The 26,592-nt window shown below is 38.4% G+C and overlaps 2 protein-coding genes across 4 annotated transcripts in view; one reads left to right on the forward strand and one right to left on the reverse strand.

Moving 5' to 3' along the window:
• LOC132434251 (developmental pluripotency-associated protein 3-like) overlaps positions 1 to 14,922 on the reverse strand; it is a 40,623-nt gene extending 25,701 nt beyond the window's left edge. Inside the window, 3 exon segments of the mRNA XM_060025944.1 lie at positions 13,841 to 13,960; positions 14,338 to 14,461; positions 14,463 to 14,922. Of these exon segments, the coding sequence (XP_059881927.1) occupies positions 13,841 to 13,960; positions 14,338 to 14,461; positions 14,463 to 14,747 (529 nt within the window). The 5' untranslated portion in view covers positions 14,748 to 14,922.
• Positions 1 to 26,592, forward strand: part of RASSF8 (Ras association domain family member 8) — a 129,209-nt gene that overhangs the window by 25,875 nt on the left and 76,742 nt on the right. For 2 of the 3 annotated variants that reach the window (XM_060024468.1, XM_060024466.1), the window contains exon 2: positions 16,033 to 16,129. The exons of the other annotated variant lie outside the window; for it this stretch is intronic. The gene's annotated coding sequence lies outside the window, so the exon portion shown is untranslated. The remainder of the gene's footprint in view (positions 1 to 16,032; positions 16,130 to 26,592) is intronic. 3 annotated transcript variants of the gene reach the window in all.

The following is a 26,592-nucleotide window of genomic DNA, read 5'->3' on the forward strand; positions in this document are numbered from 1 at the left end:
GTGGCAAATTAGAGAGCACGCGACTTACCTGAGGGGGGCGGGTACCCTCCCCCCCAGCTGGTTACTGCCCTTAGGATGTGTGGCGGAACCAGTGTTCGACAGATCTTCTGGTTTCTTCAGAGAAGCCATATGTCTGGAATTTGGGGGTGATTTCCATCCTTAAAAAAAAGAAAACCACTACTTTGCCCCACCCCCCCAAAAAAAACCCCACGAACTAGAAGGTGGCTTTGTGCTTTGCAGCCTTGATCACTGGCCTCCGTTAGCTGGTGGGAGTGGGGCGGAGGCAGCGCTGAGCTCCTAGGCTTGTGAGAGAGGGCTCCTTGGCTACCTGAGGAGCCTTTGCAGCCGCTGCCCGGGCTGAGCCAGGGCAAGGGCGGTACTTATAAATGTCCTCATTTAAGTTTTACACCACAGGGGATGTAAATGTTGGACTGTCAGGATTATCTCATTGCAAGAATAATTTAAATTCAAGCTGATTTTTTAAAAAGATTCATGGAATGAGATATTTCAATTCAGTGAATTTTTTAGATGACATAAATTCCTTTAAAACTCACTTTAAGAATGAAGGATATCAAACTGCCTACTTTAACAAACAGTATATTAAACATAATATTTGGGAGGGGGTGTTGAAGGACATTATTAGCATATTATCCTATAAATTTAGATTTTGTCCAGTAGAAAATAAGCGGTGGATGAGCACTTTTTAATGTCTCTACGGGCGGCATAAGGAAATACTGAGGCCGTTGCTTTATTAAAAGGTAAAAGATGTATATTGTTAGGGTGAATTCTGTCCTGGGTCAGTCCTGCTTCACTCCTCTTGTTTCGGCATAATAATAGGACCTTTTGTCCTGGATGATAAATTATTTGGTCACCCTATATAACATTAATGTGTTTTTTAGTTGCTGGTCCCTTTCTCATAAAGGTGGAATGAGGCAAGTGTGCTGGATGGCTTTGCTGCTTCTTGTAAAATAAAATTAATCACTGAAGCAAAGGCATCTTCACCTCAGAGTGACTCTGTCAGCCTTCCCTGAAGGATCTTTGCTGTTGCTGTCAGGGTTTTTACTTGTCAGCACCATTTAAAGCGTGATTGATTATTTCTACATCATAGCTTTCAAAGGCATCCTCCTCGTTAACTTTAACCTACTCTCACGTCTGTATCCCATTTAATTTGTGGTATGTGATGGCGGCATAGTCAAGGATCTATACTAAAAATTCTTCATACTCATCCTTAAAGGACACTTAGCAAAAGGGAATAAAACATTGATTTTAGAAAAGCACATTTCCGGGCAGACATCTTTTATTGTATAAAATTGGAGATACTGGGTGCTGCTTTCCGGATGTATCACTTTTTTTCAGAAATCATTTTTATAGTGAATCACATGCTGAATAATATGATATCCCACATCTTTTTCAACTTGGAATAAATATATGGTAAGTATGTTAATCAAGTTTGTGAATGAAAAAGTTTGAAGATGTAGATAAAATCTGAAAATGACAGATTGAGAATTCAGAAAGATTTTAATGGCTTAAAATAAGGGCTGAAACATTAAAAGACTAAATTTAACGGATCAGAATATGAATTTCTGCATTTAGATTCAAAATAATAGCAGTTATGCAAGTACAGGAATGAGGAAACTTAGCACAGCTCATATGCAGAAGACCTAATGGGTTTGTTTTGAACATGAGCTCAGTATAAGCTAATGGGAAGTATTGACTGTTTAAAAGTTAGCACAAACTTTCATTTCTGGTGGTTTGTGAGACTAGATACTCTAAACTGCTCTTCCACCACAAACTAGAAATAAAAATGCTAGGTAAATTACATAAAATATGGCTTTAAATGGCAAGAAAGAAACATTGGCCTGAAAGTGAAAGTGAGAACTCAGAGAGGTAAGCAAAACATCCAATATGAGAACACTTGCTGAATTCAGCAAATGTGTGTTTTGATTTCCTTGGTCTCCTATTGCTTTGGAGACAGGAGACAAAGCCCAGAGTCCATGCTAGGGAAAAAGTTTAATAGAAGATGTCTGCACATAAATGTGGGACCACCTAAAGGCTACTTTCATAGTGTAGCGTTAAAACTAGATATACTACTTTTCCCCTCATGTCCTCCCAGCCCCCAGCGATTCTAAGGAAAACTGCCTATCTGCTATTTCATAACCAATAACCAACATTCATGCAGGTTTACAGTCCTAATTCAGACCTACCTGGGTAGGCCAAAAAAGGGGCAAATACATATAGTTGTAAAGTGGTTCCAGCATAGTACCTCAAGGCAGAAGCAGGTGCAGATTCTTTCTGGAGGAATCTTGCTTTAACCCAGGCCTCAAAGAGTTCAAAATATATCACTACAAGAAAATTTAACTCAGAGTCAAAAATTATAAAACAGACAAGTAAAGCAAAGTATCATGAATAGAACGAGCCAAAATAGTAGGAACAGAATTAGACACGTAGTGATCTCAGATATAGTTGTCAGACAGAGAATGTAAAATGACTTTGTTTCAAAGAAATGAGAAGGTTAGGGCTTTCCTGGTGGCGCAGTGGTTAAGAGTCCGCCTGGGGACGCGGGTTTGTGTCCCGGTCCGGGAAGATCCCACATGCCCCGGAGCGGCTGGGCCCGTGAGCCATGGCCGCTGAGCCTGCGCGTCCGGAGCCTGTGCTCCGCAACGGGAGAGGCTACAACAGTGAGAGGCCCGCGTACCACAAAAAAAAAAAAAAAAAAAGAAATGAGGTTAAAAATGTGAGTAAATAGCAAGTGAATATAAAAATGACAAAGGAGGTCTGAAAAAACTAAATAGAGCTTTGAGAAATTAAATACATAATTGGAATTTAAAAATCAACAAACAAGCTTAATGGTAAATTTTGACATAGGCAAGGAGAGAATTAGTCAACTGTAAGACAGTTCTGAGCTTTTCGACTGTGACCTATAGTAAGGAATTCATTTACTGACATGTGTATACATATGACACATGTGTGTAATTTAAGCCAAAGTTTTGAGAAACTGATCATATCCTCCTAAGGGTAGTGTTCTGTGCTATTTTTTCTTTCTAATTTACTCTTTTTCATTAAAAAAAAAGTTGGATTTAATCTAGGAAATTTTATGAACCACATGGTCGTGACCAAAGTTTTGAAGATAACTGATTTTAATCAAGTTGAAAATATGGATACTCTACAAACTAGCATATGTCCACCACTGTTCATAGCACTTTATGTGGCCCGCCACAAAAAAATCTGGAAGAAAACAAAACATCGATTGTATAAAACATAACTATGGTGTGGTGTTTTTTTGTTTTTGACCTCGTTGCGCGGCTCGTGGGGATCTTAGTTTCCCAACCAGGGACTGAACCCAGGTCCTCAGCAGTGAAAGTGCAGAGTCCTAACCACTGGACTGCCAGGGAATTCCCTATGGTGTGGTTTATACAGTGGAGTACTGTAGGACTGGGGTGATACTGAAAATGATGAACAACCAATACAGCGTGGGCACCACTCCGTCAGAGTGGATGCTGCCCGGAAACAGCCAGCCGCTGCCCGGAAACAGCCAGCCTCAGCCCGCACCTGTGCATGTCAGCCCTTTTTCCAGCTTTGAAAATGAATGGATCACTGATTCAGACATCAACATAATGTTGAGTGGAAAAAGCAGGTTGCAAAAAAGATCGTATATAGTCTGATTCCATTTATATGAGGTTCAGAGATTTGAGCAAACTAAATAGTATATTGTTTAGGGATACACAAACATGCGATTAGACTGTTTTAAAAGGCAAGTGTGCACACAGAATTTAGGAGAGTTATTACCTGTTAGGGGAGGACGAGGGAGTGGATAAGGAAGCATCAAAAGGAGCTTCAGAGGTGTTAGTAATTTAGTTTTTCTTTGTAAAATTGCTTGTGGATACACGAGTGTTCCTTTGTAATTCTTTATATTTTGTACCTGTTTAACATTCAATGAAAATAATTTAATTTTTAAAAAAGCCAAGGAGGGATCAACACAGGTAATAAATCTTTTGTGCTGATCAGGCCATTTTTGGAAAGGCATCTTTAGTTTTGGGGGCCAAATTTTATGAACATTAGCAAACTGGAATATGTCCAGAGGAAAACATCCAGGGTAGTGGTATAAACGTGGTCTCAAGCCTTTCATTTTTCAGATGCAGATCACGTGGATTCTGAGTGTGGGGAGTTTTGTTCTCCCCCAGTCTGTTGGCTAGTAGAAGTGGGAAGTGAACTCTGGTCTGTAAACTCTCAGGGTAATGTGCTTTTGCTGCACTGTGCAGAAAGGCGTTCCAAAAAAAAAGTCCCACAGTTGTTCTGTAGTTTGCTAAAGGTTTTGTGTTTTTCTGTCAAATGCTGTAACTGTAGACCCTGTGGCATGGTGTAATATACCAAAGAACAGCTTAGACATGGGATCTTTCATTGCTGGGTCAGGCAAGCCCTCTGCTGTCCATAGCTCCTAAGGGCAGCTCTAGACTCAGGTTGTGTCCATCGCAGGGACACACACACACACACACACGGGTAATTTAGTTTGGTGCCTATTGGGGAGAGGCAGGCTCAGTCCAGGGTTTGCTCTTTGGCTGTGCAGGGAATCAGTTTGACCAGGGCCTTAGCTAGATAAAAACAAGGAGGGCTGGGCAGATTGTGGCCTTTGTCTAGGTAATGATTACTTGAAGTAAAGGAGTAAATTAGCAATTACTGAGTGTCTGCAGTGTGCTAGCTGTTGTTGGGCATTTAAGACAATTTTTTTAGAGCAGTTTTAGGTTTGCAGTAAAACTAAGGGGAGTTAAGATTTCCCCTTTACCCGCTGCCCCCCTCACACGCATAGCCTCTCCATTATCAACATTCCTCACCAGAGTGGTACATTTGTTACAGCTGATTAACCTACAGTAACACCTCTTTATCACCCAAAGCCCATAGTTTACATTGCAGTTCACTTTTGGTATTGTACATTCTGTCTGTTTGGACAGACGTATCCAAATGACATACAAATAATGATAGGTATCCACCATTATAGCCTCATACCAAGTATTTTCACTGCCCTAAAAATCCTCTGTGCTCTGCCTGTTCACCCCTCCCTCTCTCCTAACCCCTGGCAATCCCTAATCTTTTTACTGTCTCCATAGTTTTGCCTTTTCTTCAATGTCATATACTTGGAATTATACAGTGTATAGCCTATTCATATTGGCTCTTTCACTTAGTAATAGGCATTTATGTTTCTTCTGTGTCTTTTCATGGCTCATTAGCTCATTTCTTTTTAGTGCTAAATAGTATTCCATTGTCTGGATGTAGTTTATTTATCCATTCATCTGTTGGAGGACATCGTGGTTGCTTTCAAGTGTTGGCAGTTATGAATAAAGCTGCTGCAAATATCCATGTGCAGGTTTTGTGTGGACATAAGTTTTTAACACCTTTGGGTAAATACCAAGGAGAGCAGTTGCTGGATTGTATGGTAAGAGTATGTCTAGTTTTGTAAGAAACCACCAAACTGGCTTCCAAAGTGACTGTGTCATCTTGCATTCCACCAGCAATGAATGAGTTCCTGCTGTTCCACAGTCTTACCAGCATCTGGTGTTGTCAGTGTTCTGGATTTGGGCCATTCTAATAGGTGTGTAGTGGATCCCATCGTATTAATTTGCATTTCCCTGATGACATATGCTGTCGAGCATCTTTTCATACGTTTGTTAGTCATTTTGACATAAAAATATTCTGTTCCATTGGGAAGAAAGTGGTCTTACCCCATCTTACTGATGTGGAACTTAGGGAAGGATGGCTGAAATCGGTATTTGGGGGAGAAAAGGCCTTCCTGTCAGGAGAGCCAGCTCGCCGAGTCCTGGCTAGAGGCAGTGTTTGGGGGAGGTTAGGAGCACAGACTGCAGTAGCAGGGCTGGGCACATGTACAGACACTCTGCTGTTTGCTGGCTGGGAGACATAAGTTACCTGACTACCTCAAGTCTCTCGCCTCATCAGAAAACGAGGGATTGTTCTAGGAAGTAAATGAATTAATATGCATAAAGTACTTAGAACAGTGACCTGGCACATAGAAAAGGCTACAAACTGACGTGTTTAGAGAAAATGTTTTCCTGACTCTGGCCTATGGCAAGCAGTTCTCCTGGTCTCTGTGGCCCTGTAGCAGAGCCTGCCCTCAGTCTGAAGGGGGTGAGGTAGCTACATCCAGTCTGGTTTCCCCAGCATCCCAAGTTGGGTTCTCCCCGCACAGAGAAGGTAGGCGTGGCCTTGATGATTTACATACGTCAGGCCATCCTCCTCCAGGATCCTGCATCTTCCAGGGCCATTGAGATGTTGCCAATTAAAAGACACACAGCTGCACTTAGTCCTAAGAGCTTGCTATGCAGATGAGAAACTGAGGCTCAAGGAGGTTGTGACTGTTCCAAAGTCACTTCAGCAGAGCTGGGATTAGGACGTGGTCTGTGCTACCTCCAGAACGTGTAGAGGACGAGGCCAGTTTTCTCTGTGGAGCCATGGTCCGCTGTGTGGATGACCTCATGTTTCTTGGGTCAGCTGGACCATTGAGACTCTGGGTTCCACATGCCCTTTGGGGCCTATGAGGTGCAGACTGTGCCGGCTTCCGAGTCATGCCAGGGCAACTTGCCTCTTCTGTGAGTACCTCTGCTGCCCGCTCCTCTTAACCCAGTTTCTTTCTAAATTGTGCGGAGATTAGACATCCATTGGCTTCTTCTGTGAGTTTCCCTCGTGCCTGACCTATCGTGTCCTGTGGTCATTGGCTTCTCACAATCCTGATGAAGTTCTTTGTTACTTGCTGCCACTTCCGTTGGCTTTAATAATTTTCCCTTCTTCATTGCCATTTCCCCCCTTGTGACCCTTGTGTGTTTCTGCCATACTTCCTGTACCTGGGGGTCCATCACTAGGCAGTGAGCTGGTACGAAGGGGGACATGGTATGAACCGAATCAACGATATGTCATGTGATCTGTGCAGTCTTGCCTCTCGGCTTTCTTTTGATGAGCCTGGAGCCAAACAGGACATTATTAACACAGCACTGCAGTCAGTACCATATGCTTTCAGCAAGGGGAGAGAGTACACCAGAAATGGACCAAAAACTGTGGGAGACTGTAATTCCAGAAATGATCTAAGGACGTCCCTTCCCTAAAACACTAAGGCAGGAAATGATAAGGTTTCAGAAATAGGTAAAGTGTGGTCTGCACAAGTGCCTGGCCTAAGTAGTGTTTAAACATAAAGACACTCTTTTCTTCAGCTTAAGGTAGCTTTGTTGCTTACGCTTTTCTTTTCACCGAAATGAGGACATTTATTCAAGATTAACATAATCATGAAATAGTGCAATTTAGGAAATTAGATAATTATTTAAAGCATGCTTGAACATGCCAACATACTATAGTAATTTTCAATTTTAATAGTAGAATATTCCTTGCTCTCTATTTTTTGCCTTTTAAACATATGCTACAAATTTTCTACCAACTCTCGTTTTAAATGGAGAATGAAAATCATTGTCACTTGAAACTAATTCGTGTTATTTAAAAAAGAAATCCCTCATATTTGAACTCACTCTTCTTTATGGCAGGGTCTTTTTAAAATGAGTTCTTTTGAGACCATTAGGAAAAAAAATGGGAGAAAGTTTAAAACGTCCATGCAGAGAACCTTCCAGTCAGAACTGTCAGGTCTTTAAAAGCAGTCTTGGGATTTTTCTTGTTGTTTGGTAACAGTATTGAACAGATGGTTAATTGATAGCAATAAAGCTGGATAATCAAATCTGATAAGCTAAGAAGAGGTTAACTAGAGCAATCCGTAGTATTTAGAAAAATTTCCAGGGTGATTGGGGAGTAGTGGCTGAAATCAACATTTGAGATTTCATTTGTGTTAATACAAAAATAAAAAGCCACAAGTTTGTTTGCTAATTAACAATTGTTTTCTTTCATTTAAAAAATAACCCCCCTCCCACCTACCCCCACCCCGATCCAGTCCTTCCTTGTAGGGAGAAAAGGAAGGGAGAAATTTGTCAGCCAGCTGCCTGCATTGCCACCTCAGGAAATAGCATGTCAAATTCCTGCTTTCTCTAGACCCTCCTCCTGGCCTTCCCTTCATCCTCATTTATTGAGTGTGCCAGATTTGGTGCTAGGTGCTGGGACTATAAAGGAGAAATGAGACATAATTCCGTGGTGCAGTAGGGGAGTGGGTCTAACAAATAACACAGAACAGCGTGGAAACCTCCGAAGAATCCTTTCAGTTTGTTTAGAGAAATTGTATGTGCTGAAGGGCTGTTCACAACCTTATCGGGGCTTTTTTTTTTTTTTAACCTTTGTAGTTTACTTCATTTAAATTAAAAGCCAATTAACTTCTTTGTGTTTTTCCCAATCTCAGAAGGCAGCTCTTTCAGAGGGGTGTAGCGATTCCGCCTAAATTCTTCTGCAAACTCACTGTGCCTTTGCAGAGCCTTGTACTTTCTGAGCAGCAGTAAAGACAGCTTTATAATGTCTCCTTTGCAGAAGGAGCCTGCTTCTGCTTCCTTTTCCATTCTTCAGGTCTTTTTCCTTCGTAACATTTCTATCAGTTTGATGTTTTCTCTTAAAACTTTGGCCCAGCCATGTGTTCTGTCCTAATCACTGGACCACACCAAGGATCATACTGTTCCTTTCTTTAATACGTCCCAGTATCACATTTGTCTGATAAGTGTTCTATAGGGAAACACAGCTTCTGTTAGTGTTGTTATGTTTGTCTTTAATCTATATGCATTTAACAGTGTGTTTGGGTTTTTGCCAACTCCAATTGGAGTAAAAGATCTTCAGTAAAGACACCTAGATAATTTGGTGAATACTTTATCCAAACTCTGTAGTTCATCCTCTGAAAACAACTCTCTGGTGTGTGGGATATGAACGTGTTATCCAGGGGAAAGTAATCATTGGATAGCTTGTCTTGGTAAAGTTTATAAAATGCATTTGTAAAATGCATTGGTAAAGTTTATAAAATGCATTTCTCAAATTGGCCTAAAGAAAAATGATTGCTCAGCTATTTAAAAGACAATTGATCACGGCCTTTGCTTGTCGTATCCTTCTCCTTTGTTATTCTTCTGAGTTCCTGTATGACATTTAATAACAAATCAGAAGACTAAAGTAACAAGGATGCATTTGAATTCCTATGGTTTGTGGATCAGTTTATTAGGCCAGAAAGGGAAGGGGCAATAGAGTGAGAACACTTATCACTAGGACCTGCCTGGGTTATGTGAACTAACCTGGGATGGGAGTCTGGTAGGAAAAAAGCAGGATCTTTGAAATCTTGTGCACCTGAATTCAAATCAGGTGAACCTGGAAAGGAACCAAATCTTTCCGAAATCTTAGTTTCCTCTTCTGCCAAATGGGGACTGTAGGATTTACCCTCACAGGGTTGTGAATAGTGGCTGGATTGTACAGTGCGTGGCCAGGCCCTTATTCACTGTGTGCCTATTATTACTTCTTAAAGGGCAGGGACTGTGTTCAAATCAAGTCATCTAATCTTTCTGAATCTCAGCTTTGTCATCTGGGGACTTCTAACACATTAATATGAAAAAGCTCAGAAAATTTACAACATAATACAAGTATAATGACTTATTTCACAAAGGCTTCCTGAATATCCACCAGGATATGAACTCTACTATAGGCTTTCTTTTTCAAGTCTCTTTGGTGCTTCCAAAACATTTATTTGGTATTATTATTACTAGATATTAGTTACATCTCACAAATATCGCACAGTTGATAGAAAGGAATACATATCTTATTTACCTTTATAATTTCTCCTGTATTTTAAATGTAGTAAGGGCTTAGTAAATGTTTATTAAAAGTGAATTTTTTTTGTTGTTATTACCATTGCCCTCTGCTTTACAAACTGATATAGCTGATAGCATCATAATGGATTCATTTCCACAGAAAATCTACCTCATTGTCTCTGTAGTCATTTTATGGTTTTAACATTACATATGGAATATGTAAAACCCAAGATACTTTTCTTATTACCATCGTATGTTGCTCTTAGCAGAGCTGAATTATATTCAGAGATGTACGATGTCTGTGAGTTTTCGTATCGAAGAAGAAAAAAAAAACTTTGAATGTTCCTACCCTTCTTTCCAATTTTTGTATTTGTGGTTTTAATTTATTTTGTGAATACTTATGAAAATGTGCTATCGCATTTTATTTACAGTTGGGTATTTAGAGTTGAATATTTAGATGGTTTCCTCTTTTCCATAAGAAAAAAGTGTGCTTTTTGAACTCTTCTGGCATCTTGGAGAGTAGAGAGTAGCGTCCGCCTTTAGACTTTTTCTTATATCACCTGTGAGACTTGAACAGCCAGAGCAGTAAGCTCTTTTCTGGTTTCTACAGTAATAAAAATGATCCTACTGTCCATTGATTACCCATCCTGGTGGGCCTAGTTTGGAGGAAGGAAGAGAATATATCCAGCAATTAATCGGCAGCCATTAAGAGACATCTACAAGCAAATGAAGGGCCTGCATTCTTTATTGATGAAAAACAAAAGAAAGAAAAAAAGGCAACACCTCTTGAAACTGGAATTTACTTTGCTCTTGAGTTGTTCTTAGTCATTCTGTTTTGCTTGTGCTCAGTGTATAGGAGTTGCAATAAGCTGATATTGTGTTCGTTTACGTCAACAGCTTCTGTTTGCATTCTTATAGACTAATTTAAATAAAGGCTGTGTGGGTGATAGTAGAAATATTAGTTTTCTATAGCTGCAAACAAGCTGCCCTGAACTTAGGGACTGAAAAACAATAAACGGTTTTTATCTCACCTTGTTTCTCTGGATTAGAAATCCAGGAATGTCCTAGGTGGGCAGCTCTGGCTCAGGATCTTTCATAAGGTTGCAGCCCAGATTTCCTCCCGTATTGTAAGTAGTCCACAGGAAGTCTTCACTGGGGCTAGAAGATCCACTCCCAAGGTGGTTTGCTCACAAGCCTGACAAATTTGAACTGGTTATTGGCAGGAGGCCTCTCTGTTCCTTACCACGTGGATTTCTCCATAGGGCTGCTTGAATGTCTGTATAACATGAATAAGCGATCAAAGAGAGCAACGTGGAAGCTGCATAGTCTTTTATGACCTAGTCTGGGAGTCACACATCATTTCCACAATATCCTACTGGCTCTACAAGTTAACTCCACTCATGTGGGAGGAGAATACACGAGGATATGAAGACCAGGAGGCAGGGATATTTGGGGATTATCTTGGAGGCTGGCTACCAAAGTAGGAGAATGTCTGATCCTTACACATATTTACAAGTGTCCAGTGGATGTTTAAATAACCTTAATTTTAACTTTAACAAAAATAATATAATTATTGGAATGTAGAGGTTTCCAATTTTTATCCCTTTTTTCCCAAATTGCACATGTTGGTATAAGTTGATTATTGGTCCATTTCAATTGCTTATATAATACCTATTTTTCAGAGATGTAGTCATAGAATTATATCTAGGTAAAAGAAATCGTTTAGCTAGGCAGGGCTTTCACTGATGATAAGCTCAGCACCTCTCAACAACCCGTTACCATTCTGTAAAACCCTCTGAATTCATCAAGCCCTCAGTTGACATTTACTGAGCACCTCTGACGTGCTAGGCAATATCAGTGCAAAAGGTCTCTGCCCTCAAGCAGAGCCAACAGTTTGTTATAATCTGTGCTAAATATTACAGTAGAGATACATAGTGGAGATGGTGAGGTCGGTTGTTGAAGGTCATGGACTCTGAAGTCCGTTTGCCTAAGTTCAGCTCCTGGCTCCCCTACTTACTAGCTGTATGACCTTGGACCAGTTATTTAACCTTTAACCTTTCTATTGAGTTTTCTTTCCCGATCTTCCCTTATTACAGCCTGCCTACCTCATCAGGCTGTGAGGATTTAGGAAGCAATACCAGTGAGTAGTGTTAGCCAGCCACTTGGGAGCACCTGGAATGATCAGTTTGGATGAGGGAAGGTTCCAGGGGCTGGGAGACTTTTGGGTAGTCTCTTGGAGGGTGAGTTGGTGGGGCCTCGGCACGGGACACCAGCATGAAGGAGGGCTAGAGGCCGAGAGGCTGAGCCATGGGTGAGGCTGGGCACGTCATGTGGTGGCTTCGGGAGGGTGTCTGGAAATGAGCTAGCGGCATCCTCTGCGAGGATGCAGAGAGGCTCGTGTAGAGCACCGGGGCGTTGTCCACTCTCTGAGAGCACCCCAGTTTAAATCGCAGCTTTCTTACCGCCTCCGTGAGTACTCTCACAGTTGCCAGATCTTACGTCTGTATTTGCAGTGAGGAAAATATTGTCACTGCAGTTACGGGCCAAACAAAAGAAGTTTGAACTTCTTTGGTGGAGGCTTTTAAAAACACTAGAATGATAGGATTTGTTCTTTTTTTGTTTGCTTTTTTAAAGTGGTCTGGCTAAAGGGTGGACGATGGGTTGAATAGTTAGGATGGTTGCAGTAATTGGTGGGGAGACGATTGAGACCTCACTGGGGACTAGAGAGGTGAGGAGAGGTTTATCAGAGCTGAGTCCTGAGGACTGAGTCCTTCCTGTCGGGTGTGGCATTTCCCACATTCCTAGGCCACCCGCAGAACTAGGACACATGCCATCCTATCCTAAAGAGCCTCGACTCATCCAGAATTTTATAGTTATAAAAATCTGAAAAGGAGAGATTTTAATGTCAGCATATATGTAAGTTAGTGTCATTTTGAATTATATATGAGGGAATAAGCACCATAATCATCTTGGCCTTTAAATGTCTGGCTCTGGTAGTGATAATGTTATTTTATGGACAAAAGAAGATAACGATTATGTCAATTCTAGAAACTACTTTTCAGGTGCCCACTTCCCATTTCCAAAAAACTTTCTTGAAAACAAAACTTAAAAGAGTGGTGAGGCTTTAAAGAAGAAAAAGATGGATAGGAAAAGAAATTTTGAATTAGATAATTAAGAATCCCTTTGCCAACCAAACTGGATTCCAGATAGCTTCTAGGCCCAAGGTGGGAATCAGGGTGGTTAGTCTATTTCGCCTCTTCTCACATGGCTCTGAATTCGCCACCCAGTCCTCTGCCAGTCCTCTCTCCCAGCAGAGTTGACCCTTCCTCACTTTTTGGGTGATATAATGGTCCGTGGACAGGCTCTTTTACCAAAGGTGCATCAGCTTCAAATGTGTCTGTCTTCTAGCTTCTTTAGGAGGTAGGTCTAGTTGAAGCCAGATGGCTCTAACCCATCTAATAGAAGAGGATGAAACAGGAATTCTATGGTATCTAGTTGGCTTAAAGCCTGTTCATTTTCATTAGAAAAATATTTTAATGTGACTGCTACTCTGTCTCTTTTAAAACTTGGAAGCATGCACTAATGCACTTTTGCACTTGCAGCTATGACGCCATGGAAAAAGTCATCTGGAAATGAATGGCGTTTTTATAACAACTATTAACTTATATGAAGTACTTGTCTAGTAACCAGATTTGGAAACAGTGTCTCCGTCCAGGGCTGTAGAAGCTGAGCAGGGAGAACCCGGCTCTGGAAGGGAAAACTTTGGACTGACTTCCCGCTTCCTCAGTTGTGTTTGAAATGTATATATGTATATATTTTCTTTTTTTTTTTTTTTTTCCAAAACAGCACATCAGAAATTTTTGTTACAATTCCACATGCTGTTCTAACAGTGCTGTGGCCAAGTCACCCAACGTTTTCTTCACTTTCCTTCCACACAAGTTAATTTGTTTCACAAAGTGGAACTAAAGTATATTCAAGTCATTCAAATGCAAGCTACATAGATTCCTTATAAGTTACTGTATTAAGGTAGAAAAGAGATGCAAGAAAAAAAGACATCACAGAACTTATAGGATATCAAAATACTGGTACACAGTCTTTCCCAAGCTGCTTCATAATGATCCTAAAATTACCAGCATGAAAAAATAGTACAAGAATAAGGTTTATGGCTCCTTCAACTCTGTGTCTGTCATAATAATTACTGTAATACTTATTGTTGTAATAATTCTCATAATTATCCTCAGAGGGCTTCCCTGGTGGCACAGTGGTTAAGAACCCGCCTGCCAATGCAGGGGACACGGGTTCGAGCCCTGGTCCGGGAAGATCCCACATGCCACGGAGCAGCTAAGCCCGTGTGCCACAACTACTGAGCTTGGGCTCTAAAGCCCACAAGACACAACTACTGAGCTCGCGTGCCACAACTACTGAAGCCTGCGTGCCTAGAGCCCGCGCTCCGCAACAAGAGACGCCACCTCAATGAGAAGCCCGCGCACCGCAACGAAGAGTAGCCCCCGCTTGCCGCAACTAGAGCAAGCCCACTCACATCAACAAAGAGCCAATGCAGCCAAAAATAAATAAATAATTAACTAATTAATTAATTTAAAAAAATTATCCTCAGAAGGATCTCTACGAAACCGGCAAAAACGACAGCTACATCTAAATCTTTGCTCTCTTGATCGAGTCTCAGTGTCATTCTGCTGTGGTTCTCTTTGAGAGTCAGACCAAGGAACTCCTTTGCCATAGCGTTTTTTTAATAGATTGGATCAGCCCCTCCATCTTATCTCTCTGATCAGTTAACACAGTCCTCACCCCTCTCCTGTAGGGTATGTTTTCACCAAGTAACCACCCAGTTGGTTGAGGTGGACATTCTGGTAGAATGAATGACAATTTGATACTAGGGTTGAGCGTCAAGTTACAGAGGTTCTTTATTAACACTTCAGGCATAGGTTGAGCGGCAACTGGAATTGCCTGGGAATTTTCATCAATGGACATTTGAGGAGACTCCAGGGTCCAGGTTGGGTTAACCTCAGATGAATCCATTGGGAGTCTTGTGACAGCTTGAAGCTCCTCCTAGACCTTTGGGTTCCAGTGGAAGGTGATGCTTTAGACTCAGATTGCTACAAAGTAGCCTGGAAGAACTATAGAGTTAAGAAAGAGGGAGAAAAATCCAAGCTGACACACCATGGTGAGAGAAGAATCCAACCAATGTATATATTTTCTGATAGCTTGCATCACACTTGGGGTCCACCAGTTCTTTCTCCTTACACTATTTTTGTTTTTAATATTTATTTATTTGGTTGTGCCGGGTCTTAGTTGTGGCTCGCGGGCTCCTTAGTTGTGGCATGCATGTGGGATCTAGTTCCCTGACCGGGAATCAAACCGAGGCCCCCTGCATTGGGAGCATGGAGTCTTAACCACTGCACCACCAGGGAAATCCCCTTACACTATTTCTAATTTGATATTTCATATTATTTCATAGCTAAGAACTTAAGGATTGTTCACTTTTGGGGGTGGTGTTTCCTATTCATAATAAAAGTAGTTCAGTGTCTTGGTATATTAAAAAAATATGGTTAATGGAGGATGGTCTTGTTACTAAAGTAAACCTTTCTATAAATAAATGCAGAAACATCTGCATTAAGGGCATAGTCTGAATGTGGCAGACATAAGAATTGCGTCAATTCCTGTCTTGTGGCCAAGACTTCTTTCTTTGGCTTTCTTTATAACTAATGTCATGGCAGAGTTTCACATTCTCACAGTATCATGCAATAGAATGGTCAAAAGAACTGGTGCCAAGTTACCCTCTTTCTTAGGTTAGCCAATGGTTGTCAGTTGTACTCACCAAGGAAGAATGCGGCATGTTTTTGTTTTTATTTTTTAAGACTGAAAACCTGAGTTCTCTTCAACTTCAACTTCATTTTTAGGCCCTGGCTTTAGGCAATTTTCCAAACGTCTGACTGCTAAACTGCTTTCAAGAAATTATTGTGGTATTGCAGGGAACTTTGGTCAGGAGAAAAAGAAGGCACAAAGTCTTTCCTAGAACACCATGGGCCCATCAAACAACCTTTTAAAGAAACAACTAAAATTCCTTTTTCAAAGGCACAAAAATACTAATTCAAACCAAACCAAACAAATCTACCCCACAAGTACTGCAATTCAAATGACTAGCGGAGAGGGCCCAAGAGGGGAGAAAAAATTGTTTTGGAAAAACCATTTGAAGCTAAAAGCTTGTGTATTTTGCTCTTTGATTAGAAGTTAAAATGGGGTGATGTAGCATTTCTAAGATAAAAATTAGCCAGGACTGTAAGGACACTGTGTACCTTTTCAGGTGCCTGTGTAGCTCCTCCTAGAATACCTGTCTGGTGCTCTACCCTTCCTCAAGACTACCTCACACTGCTCCCACTTGGGGACTCCAGCACGGCAAGGTGAGTCTGGAAATCTGTACTCCTTGCATACATCCTAGAAGTGTATCACTTACAGTGACTTTTTTAAGAAAACTTTTCAAAGTCTTGGGAGACTTTCAGAGATTGTGTTCACTGGTGAATCATCATTTATAAACCCTTTATTTAAATAAGTACAAAGTGTAGTTAGCAGTAGTTGCCACTATGTTACAAATTCGAGATTCAAATTTGGCGTCTGAGGCAAAATTTTGCAAACTGGTGTATCACCAGTCTTGGGCTCCCTGAGCACTGTTCTACGAACGCTTTAAATCGGCAGCCTCTTTTAAAACAGTGGAGTATGTCTAACAGTGAAAGGTTAGAAGGTCTTGGTAAGTCTGAAATATAACCTGTAGTTTGAACTTCCATCTCTAACAGTGTCAGTAATAGGCTTCATTAAATAAAGGGGGCACAAAGTCCCTTGAGGAGGGAATATACAACTAACTTATTCTCCACTTGCTTTTTGTATGCTTGATGTGTATAGTCTCTTGTCTCTTGAACATTAAAGTGACTTACTGGTCTCAGGAGGGGAAATAATTTGACCTTGTTTGTAGTAAGTGAATGACTTATGAATAAACTGTTCACATTTTACAGGTGAATAAACTCTTTAAGGGCACCAACTAGTGTGCTGTCACATAAATTCCTTAGTCCCTCACTTGCAAAAGTTATGTGCTTGCATTTTTGCCCAGATGATGAATTTTGAAGGTCTCACATAAATTAATTTCCCCTTAGAGCCTTCTAGTAATTGCTAGACTCTGTGGAAGGAGCGGATTCCTAAAAACACAAGTTCATATCCTCACTGGTTCAGTTCTCCTGTGGACTCTGCTACGTTGCTCGGGCATTAGGGAAAACCATGACTAAAAGTCTCCAAGTGTTGAGAATAAAGGATAGTCTGATTCTAATAAGGTGATTTCATTACATCCATGTGAGAGCTGAAAAATCCTAGTTGAGCCCTGCTATTTGTAATACAGTCAAAAGAAGAAAAGCATAAGGAAAAAATGTATTCTGTAGCTCCATTGACCAAAGTTCTCCTCCATGATTGGATAGTCACTGAAATTTTAGTTTTAGCTTTGAACACTTCAGTTATTTTGTTTCTCTTGGAACACTAGTACTTATTTACTAATACAGGTAGGAGAGAGGTATATGAGTTGCTTGGAGTTTACTGCTGAGGAGTTTTCATTTTTTGCTATTCTCAAATGCTCGGTAACAGTCTGATTCTTGACTTCAACAGCAAAGAGACTCCTTTAGCATTTAGCATACTGCTCTGTTTTTCTTTTTTAAATAAAGCTTTGTTTGAACTTACAAAACTTTTTTGCCTATTCTGGATACTGAGCCAGTTTACTCATACCAACAGGGTCTATGAGTTCCCTAAGCCTTTCAAAAGGAAGCATTTAATTTTTAGTTATGTTAACTTTGATGAGCAGCAAAACCAGCATTGAAAATTCTTAGTATTGCTACATTGTAAAACTACCTTTTTTTTTTTTAAGGAGCTACTTTAAATTTTTACTGTCTTAAAATCAGAATATCTATACTAAATCACATTTCTCCATAGTGATGCAATTATTCCCAAGCCATTCTTCTCTTAGAGAATGAGGATAGAGAATAATTCACACTGTTAGCACAAGGCATTTTTGTTAGGTTTATAAAATTGAAGCTGTGTGAGAGCAAACCATAAAGCCCATGTTTTGTGTAAAAGACAGATTAGGTAAAACAAGTTTAGATTTTACAGATTGCTTATTTGTTTCTCTTTCTGTTCTAAATAGGACTGCAATATTCTCCCACCCTCCTTTTCTGGTACTTTCCTGGAAAAAGCATTAGTGAGGGGAAAATAATGGTAAACAAGGCTTAGTTCTATAATCTTCTTTAACAACTGCCTTGCAAGTGATTTCCCATAGTTTCTGTAATGAAGCATATGGTGGTAATACACCCTGTGCTTCTGATAATGGGGAGTAGTTTCAGAGTACTCTCAACATTTTATATTTTAAGCTTTGTACGTGTATTTTCAGGTTAGGTTTTCTGTCCCGTGTAGATTTAATGGAATTTATTTTTATATGCTTGTTCTTGGTTTTAAGGGTTTAGATGGGGGCATTTCTGAATAAAACTTGTGAAGAGATGTTTTTTGTTGTGATAAGTAATCCATGCATACAGATTTTAGGAGGCTTGAAATGGCCTTGTGGAGAAAACAACTTGATAGAAGGGGGGATATTTTCTGTAATTTAAGTTGTCATAGTAACCTGCATCAAGACATGTACTTGGAATCCAGGCCTGAAGAATTTCAGTGACAATAAACATTCCAGTTGCATTCATCATCATCTTTTTTTTTTCTCTCTAAGAAAGAAGCCATCTATTGTGACCTAATTATTTCATTTCTGTTTTTAGAAAATGGGTAGCAGTTTGCATTTTTTAGCGCTATGAAACTTCCCTGGTAGAGTAAAAATGAAAAATTTAGCTGCTTATATTGGAAGTTGATATATTTTTCTGATAATGTATCTCAAACTATTTCAGATGGTAACACAGGTTCAGTATAGTGGTTACTTAACGAAATATGAAAGAAACAGGATTTGATGAAGACTTGAAGAGATTGCCACAAACATTTATTAACATGCCAGTCTTAATATTAACAGTATTAGAATCTGGTTTTCATGGAACTCTGATCTGGGAGTGTTATGAATTTCCTAATATCAAATTGTTAATATTTTATTTTATGGCATCTCGTACTATAGTCTTAATAAGCATGAACGTATTTTAATAAAAAGGATGAAGTATCTTTTTTGTTAGCAGAATATACTTTGAGAAATTTGTATCCAGACATTATCTTTAGATTTGCTGTCTTTTACAAGGAACAGTACAATGTTATTTCTAAAGAGAAAACTTTTTAGGGTTTGCTTCTCTCTTGCCTTCTGCAAGATACTGATTGCTAACCAAGATTATTTGGAGTTAAAAATGTTCTCCTGAAGCAAGGAACATTAAGAGAAATAGTGAGTTAAGGATGTGTCTGTCCATTCATTTTAGGAAACTTGGAAAATAAATTGGAAGTGTTTGTGGCTAGTCTGATTTTACAAATATATACAAAATTAGCAGTTATGGGATCTAACTGTAGTTATCTGTAATTGAAAACTAATAATACTTTTGTAGATCTTTTCCACATATGTTTGAGAAACTTAATCAAATGGATGATGTTTTTAAAAGCATAAATCAATAAAATTTGAATTCTAAAATATAGAAAGGTAGATTTAGAAATCCTAGATAACTGTGAAAATGTGAAGGAAAATAAAATCACCCATTATCTCACAGTTTCGAGATATTTACTCTTTCTATTTTGTAGGAAGTATCTATAATTTTATAAACAAAATCGGGATCCAGCTATTAATAGCCTAAATACTAATAATGGTGAAACACAAAAATTTTATCTCCTGTTAGAGTTAGCAACATACCAGCTGTCATCATTACAATCTAACGTAGCTTTGAAATATCTAGTTAGTGTATTAAGAAAAGAAAAAGGAGTAAGAGAAAGAACTATTGGAAAGGAGGATAAAATTCTTTGTAGATAATGAAAAAAATCACAAAGACGCTGAACTAAAAATAATAGAATGTAGTAAAGTTCCATTGTAAACAATGGAACTATCATGATGTATATAGTAATAATAACTAGTTCCAAAATGTGAGAAAAAAGGAGCCCATTCATAGTAGCAACAAAAAGTATGCTGAGGATTAAACTTCGTGAGAAATGCGAATGGTATTTAGGAAGAAAACCATTAAACTTTTCTCTCAGGGTGCAGAGACTCAGTATGGAAGACAATTCATTAATTATTTTTGATCTCTTTATATTGATTTGTAAGTTTAATATAATCAAAATTTCTCAGCAGGAAATTTTCACAGGTCAGTGATTCTGAATTTCGTATTTATAAGATAAGAGCCAAAACATATTTATATAAAGATAGTAATTAAAATGGGAGATTGGGATTGACACATATACACTAATGTATAAAATGGATAACTAATAAGAACCTGCTGTATAAAAAAATAAATAAAATTCAAAAATTCACACAGAAAAAGGATCCCAAATAAAATAATCCCAAAGAAATCCACAGAAAGATGCATTATAGTCAAGTTATCAGAAGTCAAAGACAGAATTTTTTTATTGAAGTATAGTTGATTTAGAATATTATGTTAGTTTCAGATGTGCAGTATAGTGATTCATTTTTTTTTATAGATCATACTCCATTTAAAGCTATTATAAAATATTGGCTATATTCTCCAACTGTAAAAAATAATAATAATATGATGTTGATAAAGTAGACAAATACTTGAAACAGAATAGAAAGCCGAGAAGAATGTTTTATTGATTAAAAATTATAAATATAAAAATGTAATAAATATACTAGAAGAGAATGTTCATAAATATCTGATTTTGGGTTTAGGGAAAGTTAAACTAAAATACAGATGCAAAGATTTAAAAAGGAATGATTCATATATGTAATTACATTAAAAATAAAATAATTGAAATTTGCATATGTCAAATCACAAAAAGTATTCTATATAATGTATATATATATTATCATATATATAACTAAAGTTAATACCCATATGTAAAGAACTACTTAAGATCAGTAAGAAAATAATCAACACCCAATTTAAAAAATTAGTTTGTAGCTCTGTTTTTAGTTTTTTAAGGAACCTCCATACAGTTCTCCATAGTGGTTGTACAAATTTACATTCCCACCAACAGTGTAGGAGGGTTCCCTTTTCTCCACACCCTCTCCAGCATTTACTGTTTGTAGACTTTTTGATGATGGCCATTCTGACTCGTGTGAAGTGATATCTCACTGTAGTTTTGATTTGCATTTCCCTAATAATTAGCGTTGTTGAGCATCTTTTCTTGCGCCTCTTGGCCATCTGTATGTCTTCTTTGGAGTCTGGGATTGACATGTATACACTGCTACATTTAAAATAGGTAACCAACAAGGACCTGCTGTATAGTACAGGGACCTCTGCTCAATATTCTGTAATAACCTAAATGGGAAAAGAATTTGAAAAAGAACAGATACATGTATATGTATAACTGAATCACTTCACTGTACACCTGCTACTAACACAACATTGCTAATCAACTATACTGCAGTATAAAATAAAAATAAAAATTAGTTAGTAGTTCCTACTAGTTTAAGAAAGAATACAAACATGGGGCTTCCCTGGTGGCGCAGTGGTTGAGAGTCCGCCTGCCGATGCAGGGGACACGGGTTCGTGCCCCGGTCCAGGAAGATCCCACATGCCGCGGAGCGGCTGGGCCCGTGAGCCATGGCTGCTGAGCCTGCGCGTCCGGAGCCTGTGCTCCGCAACGGGGGAGGCCACAACAGTGAGAGGCCAGCGTACTGCAGGAAAAAAAAAAAAAAAAAAGAATACAAACAGATGTAGATCTAAAGATTTGTTTAATATTAATATATTTAGTATATCACATTATTAAAGATTAAAAAAACATGACATATATATGAGTGACCTGTAAACAGTAACATAATAAAATGTAATTTTTAATTTTACAATAAAATGTAACAGACACATGTAATTCGTAATGTTGGCAGTGGGAGAAGTAAGAAAGATCAAAATGCTCATATAATGCACCTAGAAGGTAGACTAGTACTCTGTAGCCAATAATGGAATCTGTCTGTCTGTCTACCTACTTCTTTATCTGTAGATAGTTTTATTTTTTACTATTTAATGAATGGAAAAAATGATAGTAATCTAAAAAGTGACAGCATAAGGACGTAATATAAATTATAATCTTGTATTTTTTAACTGTATTTATGCAGAAAATAAACAAGGAGGTAATATACAAAAGTGTTGATGATTATCTCCAAGTGGTAGAATTATAGGAAAATAATAATTATTATTAATATTACATTATTATTACAGATTCTCTAAAACAAATGTGTTTGTATTCAGAAATTTGAAAGGTTTTTTTAATCTAAGATTGACCAAATGTCTAAGATTTCATCATATGCCTTATTGAAAAAAAATTACCATAAAGGTATATTTATTGAGATGGACTATACACAGAGTCAAGTAATGAATCAAGATCATCAGTCTCTGGGCAGGGTTGAACAGACTGCATTTCCAGGCTACCATTCATATTAGACTGTGGTATATACCTGTGTATCTGGGATCGTGTTCCCTGGAAGGGTAGGGTCCAGCATCCCTGGGAATGATAAAGAGCAGTGTGTCCCTAGGTTTAAATCTTAGCCCTTTCCCTGTGCCTATTATATCAAGTGTCACAGCAGCTTAAATGTTCAAATATTGATTGCCAATGACATTGAATCAAAGTTAAAGTCTTTATAGATTAAATGAGAGAACTAGGACATTTATTTTAATTCCAGATATTTTGATTTATTATTTATCTCTGCTCCACTTCCCCATTGACTCCACTGTTTTGTTTACAATGATTATATCTGAGCAGGAAATTTAAGGAATTTTTAGGAAATAACCAGTCTCCCTTCTATCCCATCTCCTCTTTCACAGAGATACTGTGCCTCTCAAGTCTTAAGTATTATTTTGTTTAATTTACTTGTGCTGTTTTTCCTGAATATGGCTCTTAATGGTGACCTTGTTTTTTTCAGTAATGCTAATGGATTTGTTTACCTTTCATTAATCAAAGGTAACCATTGTTAACAGTTTCTTGGGTATCTTCGTGTACAAAGAACATGTATTTATGTTTTTTTTAAATTTGTAGCCGTGTGTGTGTGTGTGTGTGTGTGTGTGTGTGTGTGTGTGTTACACAGGATTCTTTGCAGGTTGACTCCTTTAATTGTCAGAATAATCTTAAAGGCAGATATGATTATCAGATTACACGTTGAATTAGTCAGAGTTCAGTGAATATTTATTGCTGGTTTGCATTCTTCCATGTGTCTGAGTTTGTAAAAATGAGTTTAGTATGTAATTACGTGAGACTGTGATCACATCTCCTCCTGATTGCACCGGTGACTATCGTTTTAGTAGAGTCATTCTCTATGACCTGGTTTCTATCCCAGTAAATTGAGGCAGTGCCTACACCTACCTGAATGCAACAGGGAGAATATACAAAATCATTTTTTGTTTTTAAGATCTACTAAGTTAGTAATAATGTTATAACCCTCTTTCTAATTTTGCAAAGGCAGTTATCTAAAGTGGATTTTGTGAAAGTTACAGAAGAGGATGGAGTTCATGGTTTCTGCTTTTAAGGAACATATAGTCTCACCAAGTAAAAAAGGTTCACATCAGATGGGAAAAACAAAGTTTTTACTGCCAAGTAATACCATGTTATATCAACAGCTGAACTTATACACTCCGTCTCTTTCACTCTTCTTCTCTTTTACATTTCAGCTGGGGTGTACTTGCTTCTTAGAAATTTAGGGAAACTTATCCTGAACCTCCAGTTTCAAAACTTATGAAAATCTCCCCGTGATCTTGCTCAGTCTAGAGTCCTGTGTCAAGTGAGCATCCCTTCATCTGTCTGACTTGCCTCTGTGTATGGTCTTCACTTTTGCCCAGTGTTAAACCTGCTTCTTTTAAAAGTGATTTCTATTTCAAACACGCGCACACAACCCCACTTAGTGGTTCCACTAAAGACCAAGGAGTTAGAGGAAAGAGACTCACTTTGCAAGAAAGACACCCTTGGTAGCCTTCCTGGCCCCTCACTTCATCCTTATCCCTTCCTTCCAGGATGTCCCAAAGAGCTGTGTGTGTCTGTAGTTTCAGAAATTGCCACATATCATCAGTATTCATCAATCTGGGTACCAATCAGCTTAACCCATTGTTAACTGTGTGACCTTGAATTCTCTAAAATGCAGTTTTCTCACTTGAATGTTGGGTAAGAATAAATTATATGTGTAAAGGATTTTGTATATAAAAAATTCAATGAATGATAGCTGTCATCATTTTTATTAAAATAGTGTCATTTTTCCCAAATGCTTCAGTCTTGTTTCAGACACAGGCTAGATATATTTTTATGTAAGTAGACTTTCACTCTTCTATACTTAAGGAGACTATATAATTGTTCAAACCAGACACTTTGGAGAGTGAAACATGGTACTGTTGGTAATTATGCTGTGATAACAATGTAAACCATTGCTGTTGCAGGCAGACCCGGATGAGTGGTCACCCTGGGTATACTTGTATCCCTAGTGCCTGATTTGTGGTGCAGGCTCAGAGGACTCAGGCCATTGTCCATTGAGTGAGACGGGGGACATGGGACAAGTGAGGTCACATTTTTCTTTCTGAGCTTATCAGAAATCATTAAATCATTAAATTGAGGTTAACAATAGCTATCTCACAGGGTGGCTATAAAGATGAAATGAAATTGTGATCTCATAAAGCATGGAGTATACGTCTGGAAATTGGATACCTGTTAAATCCCCTCGCCATCTGTGCAAATTACCTCAGTGGCACTGATGGATAAGTTTTGTGTATAGATGTTTCTGCTGCGTATGCACTTACCTCTCATACTTCCTTTCTGTTTCTTTTGACCGGACATTGTAGGTGGCAATCATAACTAACTGCACACATGGTTCCACAGTTTACGGTGGAGGTTTAGTCTATATTGTTCAATTAAGCACTTTTTGACATTGAAAGGCATGAATTGCGTTCAGTAACCACACCTACTTTCCCTATAAGCTCTCTGTGGTATGCTTTTTTTTTCTTTTGTGCTTCCTATTTTTTGGATGGATCATAATCTAAATAGGGGAATTTTTTTTTTGGTAAATATCTGTTAAGTATGAATGTTCATATGCATTTAATAGACGTTGTGTGAATCAAAAGCACTTGTTTTGGACATCAATTGTAGAGATGTATTTCTTCCCTTGGGAAAAAATCTGTTAGCTCAACCTTGAAAATTGATAATATACATAATATACATACCAAATTTGATTTTCTTATACTAATTTATAAATAACACAAATCTGGGGACTTTCCTGGTGGTCAGTGGTTAAGAATCCGCCTTCCAATGCAGGGGACTAGGGTTCGATCCCTCGTTGGGGAGCTAAGATCCCACATGCCATGGGGCAACTAAGCCCTCATGCCGCAACTACTGAGCCGGAGCGCACTGGAGCCCGCCCACCACAACTAGAGAGAAGCCCAGGAGCTGCAGCAAAAGATCCCGTGTGCCACAACTAAGACCAACGCAGCCAAATAAATAAATAATCAATATGCAAAAAAGATAAATAACACAAATCTGGAGGAAGTAGTAGACCTTAAGGTTTGGATCTTCTGCAGAAGGATAAGAGCCTTTCACCATAATTTTCCATAGCTGTTCATTTCATTAGCAATTCTTTTAGACATGGTACTGCCCAGTCTTTTGGCTTACAGTCTACTGGGGGATAGACAGACAGGTGGTGAATGGTTATGGTCATGTTATAAATTACACACCAGTGGAATGAAGGAGGTGCTATGGGAGCACATGGGGAAGTAATGTAACTGCAGAGGTTAAGGAGAGATGCTTGTGGAGATCATTTGAGCTGAGTATTTAAAAGTGAGTAGGTCTTTAGGGAGGCAGCAGAAGGCCTTCTAAAATAGCCTGGGAAATAGCATATGCAAAATCTAGAAAGGCACATAAGGAGCATGATGTGTTTGGAGATAAACAAGTACATCTTGGTGTGAATATGAATATAGATGGGAAGGAGATGGCTAATTTTAAAAAACAGGATTCTTAACTGATTCACTTTGTTATAAAGCAGAAACTAACACACCATTGTAAAGCAATTATACCCCAATAAAGATGTTAAAAAAAAAAAACAGGATTCTTATTCTAGTTTGATAGAAACAAGCTTTTCTTTTAGGGGCTCTGGGCTTTATGGTAATTGAAAGGATCAAAATTATTTATAAGTAAACAAAGTTCTAGTTGAAGGATAAGTAGAAATATTGATGGTTTGGAGTAACCTAAACTTCAGATATTTCTGTAAGGAGAAAATTTATTCACACTTTTTATTCTTGATAATTTCTTTATAGTCTCAAGAAATCAAATATTTAACATATCTTTATTCTTCAAAAGGATATTGCTACTTTAAAATATTCTCACTTTAAAAAATAGGTATGAATAGATAACATTCAAAGCTATACTGTTTCCAGGCCATTGATTTAATATTCCTTTCACTTTAACATTTTCTCCTGTTAGCTGCTCCAGCCACTGGACAATTTTACTGTGCAGATTCTTTGCAAATTTTGCCTTGTCAGAATGGGAATTGTGTGACGGATGAAATGATTAAAGATTGTACTTTTTTGATACAACAAATAATAATGCTTTCAGGAAAACAGGCTGGTATTAACTGCTGTTTCTATTCCATTTTGCTTTCAAGGATCATTTGAATGTATACTCTCTATCTTTTCACTATATCAATCAAAAAGCAGAAATATAAATAGTGGTTTTTACTATTAACCAAGTAGTAATTTCATATAGTAATGTTATATTTATATCCTCATGTGAAAAG

The sequence above is a fragment of the Delphinus delphis genome, chromosome 11 (assembly GCF_949987515.2).
Source record: "Delphinus delphis chromosome 11, mDelDel1.2, whole genome shotgun sequence".
Classification (NCBI taxonomy): domain Eukaryota; kingdom Metazoa; phylum Chordata; class Mammalia; order Artiodactyla; family Delphinidae; genus Delphinus; species Delphinus delphis.